This window comes from Saimiri boliviensis, chromosome 7 (genome assembly GCF_048565385.1).
Source record: "Saimiri boliviensis isolate mSaiBol1 chromosome 7, mSaiBol1.pri, whole genome shotgun sequence".
Lineage (NCBI taxonomy): Eukaryota > Metazoa > Chordata > Mammalia > Primates > Cebidae > Saimiri > Saimiri boliviensis.
In genome coordinates, this window is record NC_133455.1 from 92,014,929 (window position 1) to 92,039,991 (window position 25,063).

Genomic DNA, 25,063 nt, shown 5'->3' on the forward strand with positions numbered 1-25,063 from the left:
TCTGCTCACTATAACCTCCGCCTCCCATGTTCAAGCCCTCCTGCCTCAGCCTCCCGAATAGCTGGGACTACAGACACATGCCACCATGTCCAGCTAATTTTATGTATTTTCTATAGAGACAGGGTTCCACCATGTTGGCCAGGATGGTCTCGATCTCTTGACCTTGTGATCTGCCCGCCTTGGCCTCCCAAAATGCTGGGATTACAGACGTGAGCCACCGTGCCCGGCCAAACTGGGCTCATTTCTTATTCAATTTGGTATTCCCCAAGAACCTAGCCTGGCACATAGCAGATATGATTCACTGAACTCAAGTTAATATAAAGGGATGCACTACATACTTTACAATATTTACATTATAATATTACGAATATGATAATGTAATATTCTAATGTCACTCATTTTAATATGTTTCTTTTAAATTTGAGGGCAATTTTTAAAGCTAAGTAACTAAGCTTAACTACATAACTAAGTAGCAATTTAAAAGTCAAGACTTCAAAATTCATGCCCGCTGATCAAATAAATTACAGTTAAATGCTACTATTATATCATAGACCACAAAGAAATCTCACCTCTTTATGATCTTCTACAACTGTTAAGATAGTATCAATGGTATGTAAAATTCCCATAGCCATTACTGTTTTGTCTTCAACTTCTTCATATTCATCACTCTGAAGAACTTTGCCAAATATCTCAGCCTATGAAAATAACATTAAGATATTCCACAATTAGTAGTACCATGATGTCCCCCCTTTATAAAAGTAAGCAAAATGGCAGTGGCACACATCTAAAGTCTGCATAGCTCAAACTCTGAAGTCTGCACTTTGCTGACTGAATCATCTTTCTTACAATAACAGAATCTGTCATGTTTTAAATATAGCTATTTACACTAGCTATTATATCCAGAGGGCTAACATTTAACTTCTGGTTGTCACTAAGCAAATAAAATCACAATCTGGGACAAGTGAAATCAAGTAATGAAAGAAAAATGTGATAGAAGATTGAGAAGTCAAGGAATCACTTAGAAAATGAAACAAAAAGAACAGACATGGAAAATAAAAGGAAAAGTTCAAAAAAAAATGTTAGAGATACAGTCCAGGTGTGATACTCCACATCAGGAAATACAGAACAGAAAAAAATAGTAAGGAGAAATGTATCAAAAAAGTAAAACACTAAATTGCCCCAAACTGAAGGAAATGAGTTTTGTGATTCAAAGTCCAGAAAGTAAAAATTTAGAAGGCACATTATAAAATTTCAGAATATTCTAGATGAAAGAGATTAATCCTAAATGTTATTAAACTCTAATTAACTATAGAAATATCAGAATAATTTTTATATCTATACTTCAGTTACAGTCATGCATCGCTTAACAGGGATATATTTTGAAAAATGTGTCGTTAGGTAATTTCATCCTTGCTTGAACATCACTGAGTGTACTTAGGCAAATCCAGATGGCATAGCCTATTTGGCCACAAAACTGTACAGTTTGTTTTAGTGACTACTTAGGACAGGCGTCCCCAAACTATGGCCCGCGGGCCGCATGCGGCCCCCTGAGGCCATTTATCCGGCCCTCCGTGGCACTTCAGGAAGGGGCACCTCTTTCATTGGTGGTCAGTGAGAGGAGCACAGTATGTGGCGGCCCTCTAACGGTCTGAGGGACAGTGAACTGGCCCCGTGTAAAAAGTCTGGGGACGCCTGACTTAGGCAATCATGACACAATGGAAGTGTTTGTATCTAAACACAGAAAAGTTACAGTAAAAACATGGTATTATAATCTTATGAGCACACCATTGTATATGCAATCTGTCATTGACCAAAATGTTGTTATGCAGCACATGACTGTACAAATTAAACTGAACTCCATATTTGGAAGTTTATTTAGATTACTCAAGGTTTCTAAACCAAATTAACATAAAACTGCCCAGTCTTACCAAGTGTTGGGTCATATCAACAGCAATTGAGGCTACCTCTTGACTGTATTCACATATCATCTTCTGGATGACATTAGTAACATCATCATTTTCTGTCTCTCTAACAATGTGCAACAGTTCCTGCATAATAGGCCTCACATGTGGCTTCATATATTCCTTAGCTAATTCAATAAAACAAACAAAAGTAATAAAAATTACCATGCCCAGATGATAAATGGAATTAACTTGGTCACAAGGTAAAGTGACCCAGGGTAATACCTAAATTAGGTTCTAGAGACACACTTTCTCTGTGGTGAATAAGTTACAAAGTTGTACCAAAATAATGTTCACCAACATATCAATTTCCCAAGCATAATATAAGGATAAGAAGTTCTGCACAGGAGAGAACTGTCCTGTGCAGAAACTATCCCAAAATACTCACAGCCCCCACTGAAAAATTCTGATTATACATACACTGTGTCATCAGAATGACTTGTAAAACACTAATCAGTTCTGACAAGTTATTAAAAAAAAAAAAATCATGTACATGAGGACTATCCCAAATACTGATGGGGCCCCTTCCCTGCCCCAGGCCATATCTACCACCCTCCCACGCCATTTATACAATAGCCAATCCTCCCCTGGAAACACTGTTGAATAGAGGCAAACTAGGTTCATATTCCTCATAAAGCTGAACTTACTTTCAAGGGTTTATTTGAACTTGGATCAGAATATTCAGACATTCTGAACAAATGAGATGTCTGCTATCACTCACTAAAAATACTACTTGCTACTTTCAAAACTAGGGGAATCATAGAGAGTCCCAGAGGTGAAAGGAATCACAAAGTCATCCAGTCCAACTCCCCTAAACTGAAATACGTGGAAATCTGAACCTCGACAGACCACGCACCTTGCCCGGGTTTCCACGGCAATTTAGAAGCAAAATCAAAACCGGACCCAGGTCTCTTTATACCCAGCCTACCCTAGGGCCCCACAGCAATTAACATGTTTTTTAATCTAAAATTTTGAAAACTACAGTCAATAGGAACACCTAAAAAGGACAAGAATAAACTCCTATAAAATTCTGAGAGGGCAAAAGCTCAGAATTCCAAACCCTGAACCCTCAGACATGGAGATTATCTTCATTACGGAAAAAAGTAAATGAAAGTATTTGAGAAAACTTCTAAAAGGTATTTTGGCTTTACCTTGTATCTGGTTAGAAATTAAGGACTGAAGAGCAAGGGCAGCTTCAACTTTGACAGGCATCTCTTTATCTTCAATCAGGCTCTTCTTCGCTAATTCAACTGCATTTCTTAGATTGAGCTCATTATGGAACTTCAAAGAACTAAATGCATGAAGTACCCAGCAAGACTGTATTATTTAAAAAAGCAAGTAGGGAGCTATTAGGATTATAGCATTCGGCAATAAGGTCACACATATAAGAACCTCTTAGTAAAATATCACTAATTCTATGAAGAAATGTTTGCTTTTGGGGGTAGCATAGTACCCTTAGTTTCTAACTTCTACACCCTCCTCTTTTTATAAGAAAGGCATTTCCATTACTTCTAGATTAACTATATGCAGTAACATTTTTCACAGGAAAGAGAAAAAGAAGTCAAATACATCTTTGGGAAAAAAAAAAAAAAAAAACCCTGTTTACGCTTTTAATAAATATTATAACTTGTAATTAATTTGTCATATGTAAAAGCAACTCCAAACCAGTATCTGAAAGTCATTTGTCACACTTAGGAAAAACATCTTCCCTTACACTAATTGGTTTAGCAAACTTCTTTTTTTTTCACTCACATAAGGTTTTTAAACCTGGTATAGATTATCACCTTTGAACTATTAGATCACAGAATCATTATTACTTTATTTTACTCTCTGTGTGCATCAAACACAATCAACAGAAATTAATTTTAGTTACTAAAGACTTCTAGCAAGAGAATTACAATTCATACAACTTCTCAAAGGTAAAGCCCAACTGCAAAAATGCTCACGTGCCCTCAGCGTCCCTAGTTCACATTTGCCCAAATATTTCTCTAGTAACTCTTATTTTATAAAATGCTTTCTAGTGTGCATTGTTAATATATGTGGTTTTTAGCAAGACCTTTTTTGTGTTGCTATATTTACAAAAAGAAATATTAGGCTCTTGAACAAAAGTCCTGTTTCTATTTCTCCATAAAATATATTGATTCTAAAAGAATATATACATAGAACACAAGTAATTTCACATAGATTATTATTCTCTCCATTTTACTAAGGCAAACCTAACTAATATACTAAAAATCAAATTCAAGTTCTTAGCTGAACTAGAATTTCATGTCATTTTATACACAAGATAAATCCGTTTATGAATTTAAGTGGTATCAGTGCTATAAAATCATCTTTCTCATTGCATGTTTTACATATGCAGCAAGTGAGGCTGCAGTGACAAATGAAATAAAATCCATAAATCTTTTCTTTAATAGGTTTTCCTTTATTCAGCTGATGTGACCATAGGCAGACATTTAATTGACTCTATTTCATCTCAATATGTGGTAAAAGGTCAACTTATTCAAAAACATTTATTTGAATAATTATGAAGATTTAAGGTACATAACAGAAATACGAAAAACTTACTCTAGCTCGAAGATATCCCAGGTTAGACAATAATAATGGAAATACATGATTTTGTAGAAACAACTCCATTTGGTCCTTGAATAAACTCTTCTATTAAGAAACAAATTTTCACTTATCAATGTCTTTTTCATATGTAAGAATCACTTCCTAATCAAGTATATTTATTATGACTTGCTTTTAACATTACTTCCAATTATAATTTTGTAAAATCATTTGACCTATATATTGCATGTTTTAAAACAAGACAAATATTACCTTAGATACTGATTTTATAGAAATAAGATATTTTGTATCCCTTTCACATAGCAACAGTTTCATACTGAAAACTTAAACGGTCAAATTTCCTTTTTAGTTAAAGAAATAGGTGACAGAAAGGAGGATATTTGTCAACTCAATTATCCTGAAGTAGTCACCAGCTTTAAATTAACCATAACTTTCATATTCTGTCATTTGCCTGTGCTTTACAAGGTTATTAAGTAAATTAAATTTTGATTATCTTAACCTTCAATAAAATCTCAGCTAGGGAACCAATCACATGCAGGGCTCCATCTTTCTTCCTAGGGTCAAAGTTCGGGTCTGTTAGGATTTGATAACAGAATGCCATCATTTTTGGCAACACCTAAAGAAACAGAAGAATCCACTTTAGTCTGCATGAACTTGCATTGCCTTACTACAGTATTAACTATGATGCACAAATTTTAAAAAATAAAGCCATTTTATCATGTTTCATCAAGCAACTATAAGCTCAATATGAAAGGTACAATTTATTAAGAAAACAAAATAACCATGATACCCTTTCCCCTCACCAGTACAGAAAAAAATGTCTTAAGGCAACAAGTTATGAGAAATAACAATATAATTTCTCAAATACTAGCGATATACTAGAGTATCAAATCAACACAGGCCACCTTTCAGCTTTGGATTTAAAAAGAAAAATGAAATACCTCTTTCCTTTTCTTTGCAGCAGTATATAAGAGAGTCTGGGCTGCTGTGGTGGGAGAAGCATAATCTTCAAAAATATCTAAGATTTTAAAAGGTTAAAACCATGTTAGTAAAAATATACTTACTTATTCTAGATTTTAAACCTGACTGACCACTATTTCAAACCAAAAAAATAAAACCATCCACATATGACACTGGTTGATGGCACTAAAAAGCTAAGGATAAACAGTGGCACCACATCGCTGTCTCCTGCACAACAATGTTCTTCAAACTCTGTAAGTTGTCCTTTCAAACTATTATACTGAAGAAAACAATGCATTTGCACATCTGTTTCACTGAGGAAAGGAAAAGTGCTTTATCTCTGTCAAAAAACAACGAAAATTCACTCAGTTCTTACTTTGTGCCAGGCACTGTTCTCCACCCTGGGGAAACAAAGATCAAACAAAAAAGTTCCCATGGAGCTTACGTTGTGAGAAAGAAACAGATCACACATATGAACACACATAAGTCAGGCAAAGAACAAATGTAGAATAGGGTGAAGAAACAGAGTGACAGAGTATGGGGTGCTAGTTTAAATAGGGTGTCAGGGAAAGCCTCTCCAACTCTGTGAAGGTAAGATTTAAGCAGAAATTGAATGACATGAGGGAGAAAGCAATCCATGGACAAAGCACTCCAAGCAGAGGAAACAGCAAGTATGAAAGCCTTGAGGGATTGCTAGGACCATGCTTGGCTCTGTCAATATGTAGCTTCAGCAGGTCATCCACGGGCAGTTGTTAAATATATATACCTACCTAAAACTTAATGTATCACTTAATACCATGAACATTTTCACAAATTTCAGAATAGGCAGTTTACCTAAGAAACTGAAATCTTGAAAGTTATCTGTTATGTCCTTGTTTAAATATAAAAGATAAAACCAAATCTAAGTCTACCTCAAAATGCAAAATACAGACATAATAAGAACACTTTTGGAGTACTGTACTTACTCTGTGCCAGGCAGTATGCTACAGTTTTAGAAGCATCTAGTATTCTATGCTAAACAGTTAGTTCATGTGTATTAAGCCATTGAATCCTTCTAGCATTATTATCATCACATGTTTGATAGCTGAAAGCACTGCCTTTTAGAGAGGTTAAATAACCCATCCACGGTCACACAACAAGTAAGTGACCAAACCACCATTCATAACTAGGCTATCTTAACATCAAAGCCTGGGCTCTTGTTTTCACCAAATCAAAAAACATTAGTAGGGGAAATGGGGAGATGTTGGTTAAAGAGTAGATAAAAAGAATAAATAAACTAAAACATTATTATTAATAAGTCAATACATTTAGATAGAAATGCTTTGTTTCACATAAATAACTGCAAGTCGCAAACATAGAAAATACAGTAACTGTTCTTCCCTGTGGTTACCCAGAAGTAAAATACACATATCAAATAAAAGCTACTGCATTCTCGTCTACTGGAGGAAATGATTAAAGAAAACTCACTCCATTTAGTCAGTCTTGAGTTACCCGTATCCTCTTTTAAACAGTAAAATGTAAACTCCCACTGTTAACCAACAGACATACAGTTCTTATTTTCTAAAAACTCAGATATTTATACCTATCTTATGAGATATGAAGAATATGTAAAATAATGGCAGCTCTCTGAAAGCTAAACAAATACTCTGTACATCACAAAAACACATAGGTATTATAAAAGAAGTAAACACTAGGCCGGGCGCGGTGGCTCAAGCCTGTAATCCCAGCACTTTGGGAGGCCGAGGTGGGTGGATCACAAGGTCGAGAGATCGAGACCAACCTGGTCAACATGGTGAAACCCCGTCTCTACTAAAAATACAAAAAATTAGCTGGGCATGTTGGTGCGTGCCTATAATCCCAGCTACTCAGGAGGCTGAGGCAGGAGAATTGCCTGAACCCAGGAGGCGGAGGTTGCGGTGAGCCGAGATCGCGCCATTGCACTCCAGCTTGGGTAACAAGAGCGAAACTCCATCTCAAAAAAAAAAAAAAAAAAAAAAGAAGTAAACACTAAAAGAATGCCTTGCAAGGCAGGAGGAAGACTTGAGCCAGGAGCTCGAAACCAGCCTGGGAAATATAGAGAGACCCCATCACTGCAAAAAATAATTAGCCAGGTCTGGTGGCACACGCCTGTGGTCCCAGCTACTTGGAGGCTGAGGTGGGAGGATCACTGGAGCCTGGGAGGTCATGGCTGCAGAAGGCTTCAGTGAGCTCTGATCATACCATTGCACTCTAGCCAAAAAAAAAAAAAAAAGAAGAAGAAGAAGAAGAAAGACTGGCTAATCACTCAAAGCAAACTAGAAAAACAAAGGCATAAGAAAGGGGAAATAGTAAATTACACATATGAATAATGATTTTCAAAAGAAAAAGAGAACAGAGAAAGAAAGCAGATAGTAAATACTTCTCATTCATTTGCTTTTGCTATACTTTGTCTCCAAGAGAAAGGGGGTTCCTCAGTTACTGAATCCAATAATACAAACACAAAGCTCTGTAAAAACACAGGCCAACAAACTAACATCTGTACCAGTAGATTCAGCTTTTATAGCTAAACGCACCTGGCTCAACTAAGCGGAAAGTCCTGCTTTGTCACAGCACTTTCAGCATGCAGTGCGAGATTTAGCAATCATTTGTTTCAACATTTATTGAAGGCATACTGGAGGCCAAGCACTAGTGGAGGAAGGCAGAGGTATAGAAGAGATAGAAAACGCAAAATAAAGCAAATAAATAAGATAAAATTCCTGTCCTCAGAAAGCTTCGAAGTTGTGGGAGATAGATAGGCAAATCAATATTTTGCTATATTAAGTGCCTGAGTGTTCCCTGAAGTAATTAATACAAACTGGGAATAAATCAGACCACCTACACAGCTCACCAGCTTCCAGGAAGATCCAAGCTAAAAAGACACCCAAAGAATTGGGCCACATACAGTGGGGCCCCCATACATAATTTCTTTCCCTTGTAGAACATTTAGTCTCTCAGATAAGCAGGCAAACCAAATAGGGGTACCACTAAAATATGCAGAAATCCAAAGTATTTCCCACATGAGAACAACCCAATCTATCAATGAGTCTCCAAAAAGGCACAAAAAGAAAGGGTCCTTTCAGATCAGCATCACAACAGCATAAGTAACAGATGGCTCCATGGGAACTTCAGCACCCATTAGAGAGATGAATGAAGTGGCTTTTCATCTCCCACATCAGAAGACCTCAAGTTCTCTAGTTCAGCGAAATAACACCAAACTCTCAAAGTTTCAGATTATATCACGCAAAGCAGTACCTGGGGGATTTAACAAAGTAATAAAATTTGCTTAAAAATATAAATTTAGTTGTATTACTTTACATATCCAGGAACTGATGAGAAAACCATCTCAATTACCAAATTTCATCCTTATATACTCATATGGATCTTCTTGCCACATCTCTTCATCCTCATCTTTATAACACATCACAGAAAAAATCACATCTTCAGAGATATTCTAAAATGAGAAAAAAAAAGTAACAAATGGGTATAGGCTATTCAGGTTTGGGGAATGCTAATAACGTATTTGTTGACAGTCTTTATGATGTTAGTTTTCCAAACTCTGTGTGTGTAAAATGCCAAGTCAAGGTTATATTTACTATTAATAATTGTTGTTTTGAAATTTTTTTAACATTTCCATTTTGGTCCCAAATGTCCATGTATTAACAATATTAAAGGGCCAGATACTTCTTTGGAAGGCCAAGGGCAGAAGGATCACTTGAGACCAAGAGTTCAAGACCAGGCTGTGCACTGTAGCAAGACCCCACCTTCAAAAAAATATAGCCAAGCACGGTAACATACATCTTGGAGGGTCTCCTGAGCCCAGGAGCTCCAGGCTGTAGTGAGCTATGATCATGTCACTGCAGTCCAGCCTGTGTGACACATTCCAGTTCAAAAAAAAAAAAATGAAATTTTCTTTTCTTCTATTTCCCAAAAAACTAATTTCCTATTCTACAAATGTAGGTTTCAGGTAAAGAAAAGTCATAGCTACTAGCCTCCCTGTGCACTGCTACGAATGCTCTATGAAGCCATTTTATGCTCTAACAACTATTTATATAAAAAACAGGATTATCTCTGGCCACTTATTCCAAATCAAACAATTCTAAGAGAAAAAAATTCAACCTAAGGATCAGCATTTTCTTATTCCTACTTTATAGCTATGTAAAAATAAAGCCGAAGGTATCAAGTAGAAAAGAAATGCTATCAAAACTCACCCTTACTTTACAGGATCACAGCAAATGAAATCAGTATCTTCACTAATTGCAAAGAAATTATCACTATCTGATCAAAGCGATTAGGCAAATAGTTATTAAGATGTCTACATAAAACAGAGAAAAGGTATCTATTGGTAAGATGAGTAGTAACACTAAAATTCTATCCAGGACAGCAAACAGCAAAGTGAAAGATTCTTCTTTTCAGATATCATTTATAAAACTTAAGAATTCATAGTTTGGAAGAGGGTGGGTATTCACTTCCTAACATTGCTGAATTATCCAATTATTTGTATACAAATAAATATTTATTTATTAGTGGCCTATAATTTTCCATTCTCATTTGTTCTTTAGCTAAATAACAATGCTGAATTCTACCTTTCAGCAAACAATTGATACAGAAACAATTCTGCTACTACACTTAACAATCTAAGAGAAGAAACACAAACCTTGTTCACACCTATAAATAAAACCGTCACGTATCAGGCCTCAATTTCTGCAAAATAACACTACCTTACTAGAGCCCTGGTAAGTTTTCAAAACGCTTTCACACAAAATATCTCATTTGATCCTAGCAACTTTTAGATAAGAAGGGTAGAAAAGCACTATCTGCCTTTAATAGAGGAAGAAATGAGGCTTAATGAGATTAAGCAAGATCAAGTGAATCCAAGTCTCCTGACTCATAAAACTTGAAGGTTTCATTCTTCTCAAATGCTTCAATTTCTAAACTCTTTAGAGCTAACATAAGACTTCACTCATGGCCGGGCGCAGTGGCTCAAGCCTGTAATCCCAGCACTTTGGGAGGCCGAGGCGGGTGGATAACGAGGTCAAGATATCGAGACCATCCTGGTCAACACGGTGAAACCCCGTCTCTACTAAAAATACAAAAATTAGCTGGACGTGGTGGCACATGCCTGTAATCCCAGCTACTCAGGAAACTGAGGCAGGAGAATTGCCTGAACCCAGGAGGCGGAGGTTGCAGTGAGCCAAGATCGCGCCATTGCACTCCAGCCTGGGTAACAAGAGCGAAACTCCATCTCAAAAAAAAAAAAAGGCCGGGCGCGGTGGCTCAAGCCTATAATCCCAGCACTTTGGGAGGCCGAGGCGGGTGGATCACGAGGTCAAGAGATCGAGACCATCCTGGTCAACACGGTGAAACCCCGTCTCTACTAAAAATAAAAATTAGCTGGGCATGGTGGCGCGTGCCTGTAATCCCAGCTACTCAGGAGGCTGAGGCAGGAGAATTGCCTGAGCCCAGGAGGCGGAGGTTGCGGTGAGCCGAGATCGCGCCATTGCACTCCAGCCTGGGTAACAAGAGCGAAACTCAGTCTCAGAAAAAAAAAAAAAAAAGATTTCACTCATTAGAAATTATTAATGGCAAAATGTAATATATATTAAATGTAAAATATAGGATTACTAATATTCACTTTGTCTAGAAAACTTATTTTAACCAGAGAATAATTTTAGATAACTGCTCTCTGACACTAACCTGAATATGTGGCTTCATCTGCTTCCAAGTAATAGAATGAACCACCCCTTGGTTGAGATAGTTGAATGCTTGCTGAAGAACACGGGGAGATACATATTCTTTCTGCCTGTATTGATCTAAAATTTTTAGTAGTACCTATAGGAAAATAGAAAACATAGAAGAACATCAACAATTTCAAGGTTAAAAGGGGGAGGTGGCATTTTAGGCAGGACCTGAAATTCAGAATCCATAGATGTAAAAATTAACAGATTTGGAAGAAAAATCAATGTTTCGTAAGAAATCTCAGATAAACAGTTTTAATTATTAGATAGGTCCATGTTATATTGAATTAAATGGTGTCTCATTGTAACTTCCAGGCAAACTCTAAATTTCTATTCTACTGCTACCTCTTCAAAATAAAAACTCCTGTTTAAAAAATTACAATAGGTGATGGGGATGGAGGCAGCAAACCACATTGCCCTGTATGTACCTATGCAACAATCCTGCATGTTCTTTACATGTACCCCAGAACCTAAAATGCAGTAAATCATATATATATATAAATGTAGTAAATATATATATATATAAACCAAACATATAATATAGAATAATAATTGAAAAAAATGAAAGCGATTATATAAATATGGGATTCAAAGTAATAAGCTCTGGTACTTTCTAATTCTTAGTAAAGTTATATCTTTTCATAAGCAAATATTTACTGGCTAACATAATGATTAGGTTAGTTTTAGGGAGCACTTTATTGTCTCTATAAGGTATATAGCAATTTAGGTTCATAACATAAATCTGCCAATTTAAAAAAAAAATTACAATAATAGATCTGACTAAATAAACACTAAAAACTTCCATACAACAACAGACAGCACAAAGATGTTTCATTATTTGATAAAGACTCCTTCAAACTAGAAGAGAAAAGTTATTTGAAAAATAGTATTGGCACAACTGATTAGCCCTCTGAAAAATTTAAATTAACTCCCTAAACTTCACACCAAAATAAACTCCAGATGGGGAAATATTTTAACAATGACAAAAAATGATAGCACAGTATTCCTAAAGAAAATATGGGAGAATTTTCTTTTATAATCTCAGATCACAAAAGGTCATTATAAACATAACACAACTGAGAAGTTATTTTTTAAAACTAATTTAAAAAGTTATTTATAAGGAAAATTAAAAGAAAAAAAAAATCTAGAGCCAAGCACAGTGATTCACACCTGTAATCCCAGCACTTTGGAAGGCCAAGTTGGGTGGCTCACTTGAGGTCAGGAGTTCAAGACCAGCCTGGCCAACATGGTGAAACCCCATGTCTACCCAATAATTTAAAAAATTAGCCAAGTGTGGTGGTGTGTGCCTGTAATCCCAGCTACTTGGGAGGCTGAAGCAGGAGAATCACTTAAATCCAGGAGGCAGAGGTTGCAGTGAGCCAAGATCATGCCACTGCAGTCTAGCCTGGGGAACAAAGCAAGAACTCTGTCTCAAAAAAAAAAAAAAAAGAAATCTAGAAACATCAACTATATCATTAAAGCTTTTGCCTGTCTAATTAGTCTTTGCTTCCTCGATGTGGCCCTGATACAGCCAGTGGCCAATAATTAATAAATTTTATTTACTGAAATATAAACAAAAATATGATTTAAATGGCAATACTGATCAACCAGTCCTCATAGACCACTGTCCTTTGTAGCTTTTAAAATTTTTAAACATTAATAGCAACTTGGATTAGTTCCAGAACGAATTTTCACTATGTAGAATGATTCCCAAACTTCTATAGAAACGTTTAAGTTCTCAGCTGAGAGTCTTAACATCTAGTAAGTTCAACTACTCTTCACATAGACCAATTCATATTATATAAGTCTTCTAAAATAAAAGCTTAGAACAAAGAGGTGACGCCCAAAGAAATAAAGATCAAAAAACTCGTAAGAAGAGGTCAGAGAATTAACAGAAGAACCCAGTCTAACACTGGTGACTGCTACACCACTATCAGCTTAAAAGGTTTGAGTCCACAGTCTAGGATTCAGTTCTAGTGGTAGCCGTCTTGGGACATTTGGTTCTAAAACTAATTGCACTGTAAACTTGATTTTAAAACAACTGCCTTGTAATAGACTCCCAGAACTATCCTTTCATCCTCTATACATATGTAATGAATTAGTATGTTTGTAACCTACTTTCAATAGATAGAAATTACTTTACTTTCAGTAGTAACCATTCTTCTATTTAAGAAGCAGAAGTTTATTACCTGCTGAATGCCCACCGCATAGGTTTTCAAAAAGAATTCAGAAAATTCAAAGTATTCTTTTGTGACATTTCCTGGACTTCCATATCTTAAAATACAAAGAGAAAATATTGAAATACCGTAAATTTTACAAACAGCATGCTTGCTACTTTAAATATAGTCCCTTTTTTTTTTTTTTTTTTTTTTTTTTTTGAGACAGAGTTTCGCTCTTGTTACCCAGGCTGGAGTGCAATGGCGCGATCTCGGCTCACCGCAACCTCCGCCTCCTGGGTTCAGGCAATTCTCCTGCCTCAGCCTCCTGAGTAGCTGGGATTACAGGCACGCGCCACCATGCCCAGCTAATTTTTTTGTATTTTTAGTAGAGACGGGGTTTCACCATGTTGACCAGGATGGTCTCGATCTCTTGACCTCGTGATCCACCCGCCTCGGCCTCCCAAAGTGCTGGGATTACAAGCTTGAGCCACCGCGCCTGGCCAATATAGTCCCTTATTTAAAGATGGATTCTATTAGGGCAGAAAACTAATACTGTCTTCTTTTTCACACAAGCCACAAAATGAAATCAAGATAACCTGTACTTAGACTATGGGCCATACTTTAAAGTTTCAGACAGAAGCTTTCACTTGCTAAACCAAGAGCTCCTAAAGGGTGAATATTAGAAATTAAAATGTTACAGCTGACATAGATTTTTTTAATAAATGATTTTAAAATTAAATGTGATTTTATTACAGAGTTGAGTGACCATGCAGCTTCTTGCATAATCATTAGATATTATCAATAGGCTGAACAATGTTATTTTTCCAAGTTTTTCACAAAAGAATAAAAAAGATCCAGAGAACAGTACCCATTTCATTATGATCTCAAAGCCACTGATTACAATTAGCCTACTTTAAACAGAGTGACTCTTGGCTCTCAGTGTCTCTAAAGACAAATAATCATACCTGATACTGAGATACTGACTGTATGATCATCAGTGTAATAAATAGATAATTACCGTTCAAAGAGCCGAGCTACGATATGCAGTGCCCACTTCTTACATTTCCACCATACCAGTTCTGGTCTATCATCCTCATCAATTTGCAGAGTCTCCTAACAGGACAAAATTACCCAGATTAAAGTTCTGCATTATAAAAGGATTTATGTGAATAACAAAGGCAGGATAAATCTTGATATAGATTAAGTCATATTAAATGTGCAGTTAGATTGCTATACAAATGAAAATTCTTACGGATTGCTAGGCCGGAAATAAATAGGCAAAGTAAATTTCAACTAACCAATGCTGCTGTTCATATTTACATCCTATCTTCAAAAGGCCTAAATAAGTAGAGGACAAAATACAAAATACCATGGTTCTTTGAGAAAACCCAGATGATAAAAAGGTTCTACATTTTTATCGGGGTGATAACACAAGTGTATGTCGAAATTCACTGAACTAGTCACTAAGTTCTCTGCATTTATGCATGTAAATTAAACATCAAAATACTTTGTCTTACGGTATGGACAACAGATATACTACTGCACATTTTAAGACAAACTAAAATTTTAATAGCTACAAGAGCTAATTTGATAAATTAAAAATAGTATCATTATTCCAGATCAAAATTAACCATCTTTTCCCTGTCAAATGGACAAACTTAGAATTAAGTGTGCGCCCATAACAGGCATTCTGAGTCACTGCTTATTAAAGTGCAAACGAGGGCACACTTTCTGAAGAGCATGCTGCAAGATCAGTGAAAAGCCTTACATGCTTCTAGGAGTTTATCCAAAGAAAATCATCATATATGTGCACAAAAATTTAAGTACATTCTTAGAGTTAAAACACTAAATAATTAAAACAACCCAAACATGCAGCAAGTAAAACATTCAACAAAAATGGCAGTATAAAAGCATTTATAATCATAAAAATACTTATAAGTTTTAAGTGAAAACTGAATTTCAAAACAGTATCAATAAATACTTCTTTTTTTTCTTTTTTGAGACAGGGTCTTGCTCTATACCCTAAGCATCATAGTTTACTGCAGCCTCAAAACTGGGTGATCCTCCCACCTCAGCTTCCCAAGTGCTACCACACCTAGATTTTTTTTTTTTTTTAACTTTTTGTAGAGTCCAGGTCTCACTATATTGTACAGACTGGTCCTGAACTCCTGGCCTCAGGTGATCCTCCCCATTGGCCTCCTAAAGTGCTAGGATTACATGTGTGAGACACCAGGCCCAGCCAACATATACTACTTTTATAAATAAAATATGCTGTGTATAGAGGCAGAGAAAAAAAAAAAAAAAGACTAGAGAGATAAAGTTTTTAAAATGGTCTTTATTTTTGGTAGGATTAAATTGTTTAAGCTTTCTAAAAATGGCATTATGAATTATTTTATTAATTATAATAGTAAATTTTTTCAAAAAGCTTGCAGGGATAATGAATCAGTGTACCACAAATATTCCAAACCCGTTTCCCCTATTTTTCTTAGGAAAATTTTTTCTTACAGGAGGAACGGTCCTATCGATAATAGTTCGGAAGATCTCCATCCAGGTTGTCATGGTTTGGTTATTCACTAGCTGAAGAGGCAATGCATACTGGAAAACAGAAGAACAACAACATGAACAATAATTCCTCCCCTCCAAAAAAATCAGCAATTTTATCTATATTATAAGGCTAAAAATAAGAAAGGGCTAACATTTGAGAATGAAAACAGCAATCTTATATGGTTCAACCTAGCTTAAAATAAATTCATAAGTATATATAGAAATTAAATTTTTAAATTTAAAAGATTACATGCCATGAGTTGTTCCTTGGGGCTAATTTTTTAAAGGAAAAAAAAATTAATACTACTGAGGTCTCAATTATTCAGCATGAGATTCTAGGTGAGTGATTTTTATGACTTACCCCTTTGAGGGTCAAACCTTCTATTTTAACCACCTTGAGGAAAATCTTTATCTCAACAAACACTCATGAAACATGTTTTTACTTAGTTTTCTCTACACTGTAGCATAGTAACTACAGTCCACTTTGTACTACACAGGTATGTGGCTCGCCCCTGTCATACTGTGAGGTGCAGGAGAGGAGGGATAGTGCCTCCACATCCATTCAGTACAAAACATGCTACCATGCTACAGATATAATAAGACAGACAATCTTTGCCCTCACAAAGCTTACATTCTAACTGCAAAAATACACACACACACACACACACACACATATATATATGTATATACAGTCATGTACCACATAACAATGTTTCAATCAGTGACAGACTGCATATACAACAATGGTCCCATAAGATTAGAACAGAGGTGAAAGATTCCTATCACCTAGTGACATAGTAACCATCTTAAAGTCACAGCACAATGCATTACTCAAACATTTGTGGTGATGCTAGTACAAACAAACCTACTGTATTGCCAATGGTATAACGTATAGCAATTTTTTTTTTTTTTTTTTTTTGAGACAAGAGTCTTGCTCTGTCACCAGGCTGGAGTGCAATGGCACGATCTCAGTTCGCTGCAACCTCTGCCTCCCGGGTTCAAGCGATTCTCCTGCCTCAGCCCCCCAAGTAGCTGGGACTACAGGCACATGCCCAGCTAATTTTTGCATTTTTAGTAGAGCCAGGGTTTCACCATGTTGGCCAGGATAGTCTCAATCTCTTAACATCATGGTCCACCCACCGCAGCCTTCCAAAGTGCTGGGATTATAGGCGTGAGCCACCATGCCTGGCCAAGTATAACAAGTTTACACAGTACCTAATAATTGGTAATGACAACTATGTTACTGGTTTATATATTTACTATACAGTACTTTTTATCATTAGTTTAGAGTATATTCCTTTCACTTTTTTTTTTTTTAAGTGATGTAAAACAGCATCTGGTAGGTCCTTCAGGAAGTATTCTAGAAGGCACTGTTGTCATAGATGACAGCTCCATGCATGTTATTGCCCCTGAAATGAAGACACTCCAGCAGGACAGGATATGTAAGTGGAAAGCAGTGATATTGATGATCCTGACGCTGTATAGACCAAGCTAAATGTGTATGTGTCTTAGTTTTTAATGAAAAGGTTTGAAGAAGCCGGGCACGGTGGCTCAAGCCTGTAATCCCAGCACTTTGGGAGGCTGAGGCGGGCGGATCACGAGGTTGAGAGATCGAGACCATCCTGGTCAACATGGTGAAACCCCGTCTCTACTAAAAAATACAAAACATTAGCTGGGCATGGTGGTGCGTGCCTGTAATCCCAGCTACTCAGGAGGCTGAGGCAGGAGAATTGCTTGAACCCAGGAGGCAGAGGTCGCGGTGAACCGAGATCGTGCCCTTGCACTCCAGCCTGGGTAACAAGAGTGAAACTCCGTCTCAAAAAAAAAAAAAAAAAAGAAAAGAAAAGAAAAGAAAAGAAAAGGTTTGAAGAGAAAAAAAATAAATTCTAAAATACAGAACCTTTTAAAAAATGGATATAAAGAAAGTATTTTTGTACCGTTGTACAACATGTTAATATTTTAAACTAAGTGCTAGTACAACACAGTCAAAAAGTTAAAAATGTTAAAGTTTATGATGTAAAAATGTTACCGTGAGCTAGGGTCAATTTATTATTGCAGACAAATTCTATAAATTTAGTGTAGCCTAAATGTTCAACATTTATAAGTCTACATACAGTAGCATAGAGTAACGTGCTAGGCCTTCACATTCACTCACCACTAACTCACCCAGAGCAACTTCCAGTCCTGCACGTTCCATTCATGATACCCGACACAGCTGTGCCATTTAAAAAAATCTTATACTATATTTTTAGCATACCTTTTCTATGTTTAGACATACAATTAGTTACCACTGAGTTACAGTTGCTTTCAGTATTCAGTACAGTAACATGCACAGGTTTGCAGTCTAGGAGCAACACAGAGCCTAGGTATGTGGTAGGCCGTACCATCTAGGTTTGTGTAAGTACACTCTACAACGTTCACACAAGGACAAAAATTACCTAACAATGGTTTTCTCAGAATGTATTCCCAGAGTTAAGTAACGCATGACTATACAAGTACAAAGGTAGGAATGATAAGAGAAGAAGCTGGACAGAAGAAGGGCTTTATGGGCTATATTAAGAAGTTCACAGTTTATTCTAAGTGAATTTGGGAGCCATTTGGATTTGAGATAGGGAACAGAGGAGAAGTAGGCTGATGGTTAGGCTGAGGTTATGTAGAGAATATCCAAGTGCCCTGTACAAATATTATAAATGCTACTTGGACAAGATCCGTTGCATCATACTTTCTTTTATTTTATCTTTTTATTTTTTTTTTGTTTAAACACAGTCTCTTTCGGTTGCCCAGACTGGAGTGCAATGGCGCAATCTCGGCTCACTGCAACCTCCACTTCCCAGGTTTGAGCAATTTTCCTGCCTCAGCCTCCTGAGTTAACTGGGATTACAGGCACCCGCCATCATTCCTGGCTAATTTTTTGTATTTTTGTAGAGACAGGGTTTCACCATGTTGGCCAGGCTGGTCCTGAACTCTAAACCCCAGGTGATCCACCCGCTTCAGCCTCCCAAAGTGCTGGGATCACAGATGTGAGCCACCACACCCAGCTGCTCGTACTTCTAAAAACAAAATTTTTATTGCTTTTTACTTGTGTCAGCATTTTAATAGTGGCTCCTAATGCCTTCTAAATTTCTATCTCCCAGAGGAAAATGTTAATGTATTAGTACCTAAGAATTACCAAAATGGTTAGAAATATTGAGGTTTTTCAGGATTTTAACATGTATAGATTGAGAAAAATATGTAGATTCTGTCCTCTTAGCAAACCAACTAGTGACAGAAGCTTTAGAAAAATTATTTCATCAACCTTTGTCTTACTTCCCAATTTCTAGGAAAGGGAAGTCTGGCCTCTGACTATTATTTCAAAACAAGTAAGAGAACATATTTTCCTAGTATTCTAGTTTCTTCTCTTCTCAGATTTGCCTCCTTCCCCCTTTTCTTTCCCTCCAAAAGGCTGCTGTGGGGGCCCGGGGGGAGATCTGCCTCAGACTATCCCTATTAAAAGTTTAAAAGATGAGGCTTTAATGAAAGTATAAATCTTTATTAAAGTAAAATATTCTGAAACAGTTTAAGTATCTAAGTCAATAAAAAGCCAGAGACCAATCCAAACTATCTTGGCTTTTGAGATCAACAAAACCATCCTCTTCTCTTGACAAATTCAACTAGAAAACATGTAATAGGGCTTTAATTCACTCATCAAACAGTCAAGCCTGGAAACAATTATTCTTCCTCCAATCAGACCTAAACAATTTACCTAAGTCTTTCAAGTATTTGATGTTAAATATTCTTGTATTTCAAATGTATTCCATCTCTATCTTCTAATTTCTTTTTGGATTCCCATGTTAGTATCCTTGATAGCCTTCAGATTTTTTTTTTTTTAGGAAGCATTTTAAACCAAGGAAAATGAGCCCTGAATCTTCTGTTAGCTTTGAGTCAAATGCAAAGACACTACCATCAATGTGATTTCCCATACAAGAGGGACTCTCTTCTTCTTTTCCTTCTTCTTCTCTTATAATCATAACTAATCTACAGGCAAGAATGCTACAGAACAGATAAATTGGCCGGGCGCGGTGGCTCAAGCCTGTAATCCCAGCACTTTGGGAGGCCGAGGCGGGTGGATCACGAGGTCAGGAGATCGAGACCATCCTGGTCAACATGGTGAATCCCCGTCTCTACTAAAAATACAAAAAATTAGCGGGGCATGGTGGCACGTGCCTGTAATCCCAGCTACTCAGGAGGCTGAGGCAGGAGAATTGTCTGAACCCAGGAGGCGGAGGTTGCGGTGAGTCGAGATCGCGCCATTGCGCTCCAGCCTGGGTAACAAGAGTGAAACCCCGTCTCAAAAAAAAAAAAGAACAGATAAGTTGAGTAATCAGGTTTTAGGGCAGGTAGGTTTACCTACCCTAGCTCTTCCTTACCCATAATTTCAGACACTGGAATGAAAAGCACACAGGCGCAGATCTACCACGGAGATGATCTTGGGCGATTAATTTCTGTGAACCTGTTCCTCATAAGCATTTTTAAAAGAAATATATGGGAGAATATATAATAATTTTTAATGATAACTGACACTTATTGAGTACTTTCCATGTGTCAGGCAGAAATACAAGATTCCGTATTTGCTTTCTGCAATAGAAACCTACCTGAACAAGTGCGTAAAAGATTTTTAGAATCTGTTTCTGCAGTATTACAGAATAAAAGGAGGAATCAGGAAGGAGCTGCATGATTTGTTGCTGAATACGAGGCAGGAATATCTGCATTGCTACTATAAGAGGTTCTCTTTCTTCTGCTTTCTTATATCTACATGAGCAAAGACAGAAACAGAAAAGTAATTTCTCCCATCCAAAGAACTATCAACAATAAATTAGAAAATATTTTTAGATACATAAAACTAATAAAATCATTAACATTGGCTTGTAGTTTCTGTTTGAATTGCTAGAATTACATTGAAAAGAAATTTAAAATAACATCCTGTTTTAGGCACAACACTTAAAAGTCTTTCTGGAAAGATTTAGACCAGTTTAAACCGATCCAAGGCTATTTTGCAGTTTTCCTACATGAATGTTTCTAGTATTTTTCATCAAGCCAAAACTCTTTCTATAAAATACAAGTTGCTATGCTATTTTTAAATAGACAGACTATATAACAAATAATATAGGAGAAAATGTCTTTTTCTTACATTACCCTAAATGGAGCAGACAAAATACCCATTAGCACATTAAAGTTTCTTTGAATAACTGCAGCAAATAAACACATTTAAGCATGTTTAACCCAACATTTCCCCAACTAATCCGATAACCTGTGCAGAATATCCACAACACACTACTCGATGCAATTTAATTATTTCTAAGTCACACAAGGCTGCTTTCTTCAGCCAGTAGAGACCAACTTACTCATATGTCTTCACCAGTTGATACAGACATAATAAACTGCCAAGCCAGCTTCCACTGTTCTGTGATTGTAAGTAATAGTCTATTTTGTCGACCACTGCTGGCCAGTGACCAGGAAAATCATGTTTTATGATGGCACGGAGACACATTGTTAACTGGACTCTACAAGGTGGGGAAGAAAAGTCCAAAATCTATGTAGTTATAAATAGCATTTCAAAGACCTCCAATATTTTACATACAAGTTTGTTTTCTCCTATTTGCCTATATTATATAATTACACACATGGGGTAGGGAGAAAAGACATATCTAAAAAACATCCTCAGTGACTTAACTTATTGAAAATAAACAGATGGGTGATTTCCTAAAATGAATGAAACCTTTCAAACTACCTTATTCGAAATACATTTTTTTTTTATTTTTTAAATCTTTTTTTTAATTTTCAAACATCTCCAATGAATCTACCTCTGCTCTGTAAAATTTCCCAGCTTGTTATGTCTCATATTTTGGTTACCATATCCTAAGTGAGGAGAAAAAATATCATATCACTTCAAACAGACAAACCTAAAGATGGTACAAGTAAGCACAAAGAAGGCCTACATAATTGTGGAAAGGTTCTCTATAGGCCAAAATCTTAAACCCATCCATTATCAGTTAACACCCAACACCGTATGTTGATTCTATCCAAAGCAGTCTGAGATCCTAATTTTTGCACCCTAAGAAAGAAACAAGTATTAGCAAGGCAATTCCTGAAGAGGAGAGCTAAGAGCTATTTCCAAAAAAATAAATGATAAAGGCAACAGAAAAGACACAAAACAGAAAAATAAAATATTCCTTTAATAAAACTACTAAGTTAAATGCTAAAAGAAGTTCTCTGAGAACACGGATCAGTTACTTTCTCAATGAGATTTCAACTTTAACTGGAACTGAAAAGAAAATAGGGGGAAATTTTTCTCTTCTACAAACTATCGATTCAATGTTATCACCGAATATGACTTTACATGACATTTGCGTATGGTTAAAAAGTAAATCTGGCAAAATTAGGATTCTACAGTGCAACTACAAAAAAAAAAAAAAAAAAAAAAAAAAAAAGCATTTTCAGTTGAACAAATTGTAACTCAGATTCACCGAAACTGGTACAATTAAACAAAATGATGCCATTTCTTTACGTTATCAAATCTATTTGAAAACTCCCTTTGTAATACTCTTAAACTTTGAGAATAGGAGGAAGAAATTTCTTCAATAGTGATTATAGTTAAGCCTTAAGGACATAAAAGGAGCAAAGCCACAGAGAACTGTCTCATGATAAAGATAAAGATCTCTAATGCCACTAGTAGCTGTTCCTTTAAGGAATAAATAGGTCAAATTTATATGCAATAAAATTGAAGCTTTTTATTTTTTATTTTATCTTCCCAGGCCTTTCTCATTCCAAGCAAAGCATGGTTATGAAAGGCCATCCTTCAATGCATTACTGTGTAGAACCACTGGAAGATTAAGGAAGATCTGAAAATGTAAGATTTTGGAAATAAATGGATACATGATGGTACCATAAGGGTGTCAGTCCCATGACTGGCATTTGATTAACCAATGAGAATAATAGTGATTTTTTTTTTACCAGTACACATATTAACAAATTAATTGCTCTAAGAGTTCAATGTTGTTCTCCTTCCTATTACCCCTCATACTTCCTTCCTTTTCCACTACTTATGTCATTATGGCTATTTAGATGCTCAGAGCTAACGTCATATCCAACCCCTTAGCATTAAAAAATTTCATTCCTCTACCTCCGTTTCACCTATTTGTCCCTTCGTTTTCAAAAGATACCTAATTACTACCTCGTATGTTGAAAAGAATTTGTTTCTCCTATTTTAAGATTGCAAAATTTTTATGACTCTACAGCTGCTCTGTCCAATAGAGCAGCTGCTAGTTACATATGCACACTTTAAATAAATCAAAAGTAAATGGAATTAAAAATTCAGTCCCTCAGTTACACTAGCAACATTTCAAGCGCTCAACAGTCGTTAATGCCATGTGGCTAAGTATTAGACAATACTGACACAGAACACTACCACTGCACAAAGTTCTGTGGGACAGTACTGCTCTATAGCATCTAATCTATGAATGTGAAAAACTAGAGACAATTCTTCTAGCTCAAGCATCCCCAAACTTTTTACACAAGGGGCCAGTTCGCTGTCCCTCAGACCATTGGAGGGCCGCCACATTCTGTGCTCCTCTCACTGACCACCAATGAAAGAGGTGCCCCTTCCGGAAGTGCGGCGGGGGGCTGGATAAATGGCCTCAGGGGGCTGCATGCGGCCCGCGGGCTGTAGTTTGGGGACGCCTGTTCTAGCTTATACCTACTCTATCCTGCCTTCTCTGAAGGAAAAGATGCTCGATTCATAAATGTGAATAAAAATATAGGGAGAAGATTAAGATAGGTGATAGGCTAAAATTTCCAAAATCAATCTCTCTGTATCAAAGAAAAGCAAAGAGGGTAGAAAAAAAGTCAAGAGATCATGACTAAGCATAAAGGTTATTTAAATAGCAAGGATTTATGCAATTGTTTTGGTTAAGTTTTTTTTTTTAAATCTTACCACTTTTTGTGGCAACATATGGCCACAAAATCTTTTCCAAAATATTTTGAGGCCAAGAATTACAAATGCAAAGACCTCTAAGTAGAAACTTACTCTTTGAGTGCCCCTCTTCATTACTATACCTCTTTAGAAAAAGAAACATGAGGCTGAGGATTCGATCCAACAGTACCCACCCTCAGATCTAAGCATTTCATGGTTTCTAGTAGTCATAAAGATATAGCACCACATACCTCACTAAATCTGGAGACCGAATTATTCCTTCCACAATGTTATCACGTATTTGCTGGCGATCGTTTTCGTGAATGTTGAATGGAAATATTGCTTCTCCTGGTGGAGGTTCTCGATCTGGCCAGTATTGTGTCACCATGTTCTTCAGGTAAATGGCAGCTGAGTTTGAGAAAAAATGCTAATGTAGCAGTATCAAAAAGGATGGCTTTGATTCAGCCTCACAGAGTAGGAAAGTCCAAACCCTTCAATGTTAAACATAATACCCAGCAAAAATGGATACTCTTACAGGTATGAACAGCCAAATCAGGAAGAGAAAGTGGTTAAGAATGTGAAGATTTCACTTTAGCTAGTCTACGCAGAAAACATTTCATTAAGTCAAGCCCCAGAGCTTACAGGACAGGAACATTATCTGAAAATCATGTATGTTTCCTTGCCATACTAAACATACTTTGAGATCATAAAATCGTACTTTTCACAATGCCTAATTCTGAGGTGACCACAGGTAAAGTTGTACTTTTCTTCATGAAGATGGCTTTTGTGTTTTGTTTTGCTTTGTTTTCCCACTGGCTACTATCAAACACTAGCATTTTGGAACATCTCTGCTTTTTATAGTATTGGGAATTTTCATCTAGCCTTTTTGAAATATTTATTACTTGTAAATACAATAGGGAAATGAACAGCAGCCTTCAAAATTTTGGGGGAAAAAAGCTCAGGAAATTTTTATATGTGCACGTCTATCAAAATACATAATCTGATATAGCTACATCATTTTAAGAAGGAATGTGAAGCTTTCTCTTTCTTTTTTTTGAGACAGAGTCTCACTCTGTCACCCAGGGTACAGTGCAGTGGCAAGATCTTGGTTCACTGCAACCTCTGCCTCCCGGGTGTGCAAGTGATTATCCTGCCTCAGCCTCATGA

At 36.5% G+C, this 25,063-nt stretch overlaps 1 protein-coding gene across 1 annotated transcript in view; it reads right to left on the minus strand.

Moving 5' to 3' along the window:
- Positions 1–25,063, minus strand: part of IPO8 (importin 8) — an 82,047-nt gene that overhangs the window by 44,988 nt on the left and 11,996 nt on the right. The window contains exons 3-16 of the mRNA XM_003926622.3: positions 24,148–24,304; positions 21,330–21,488; positions 20,580–20,736; positions 15,910–15,999; positions 14,423–14,517; positions 13,435–13,519; positions 11,205–11,339; positions 8,862–8,961; positions 5,474–5,550; positions 5,032–5,148; positions 4,530–4,619; positions 3,113–3,278; positions 1,929–2,089; positions 570–695 (exon numbers count right to left, since the gene is read on the minus strand). Of these exons, the coding sequence (XP_003926671.1) occupies positions 570–695; positions 1,929–2,089; positions 3,113–3,278; positions 4,530–4,619; positions 5,032–5,148; positions 5,474–5,550; positions 8,862–8,961; positions 11,205–11,339; positions 13,435–13,519; positions 14,423–14,517; positions 15,910–15,999; positions 20,580–20,736; positions 21,330–21,488; positions 24,148–24,304 (1,715 nt within the window). The remainder of the gene's footprint in view (positions 1–569; positions 696–1,928; positions 2,090–3,112; positions 3,279–4,529; positions 4,620–5,031; positions 5,149–5,473; positions 5,551–8,861; positions 8,962–11,204; positions 11,340–13,434; positions 13,520–14,422; positions 14,518–15,909; positions 16,000–20,579; positions 20,737–21,329; positions 21,489–24,147; positions 24,305–25,063) is intronic.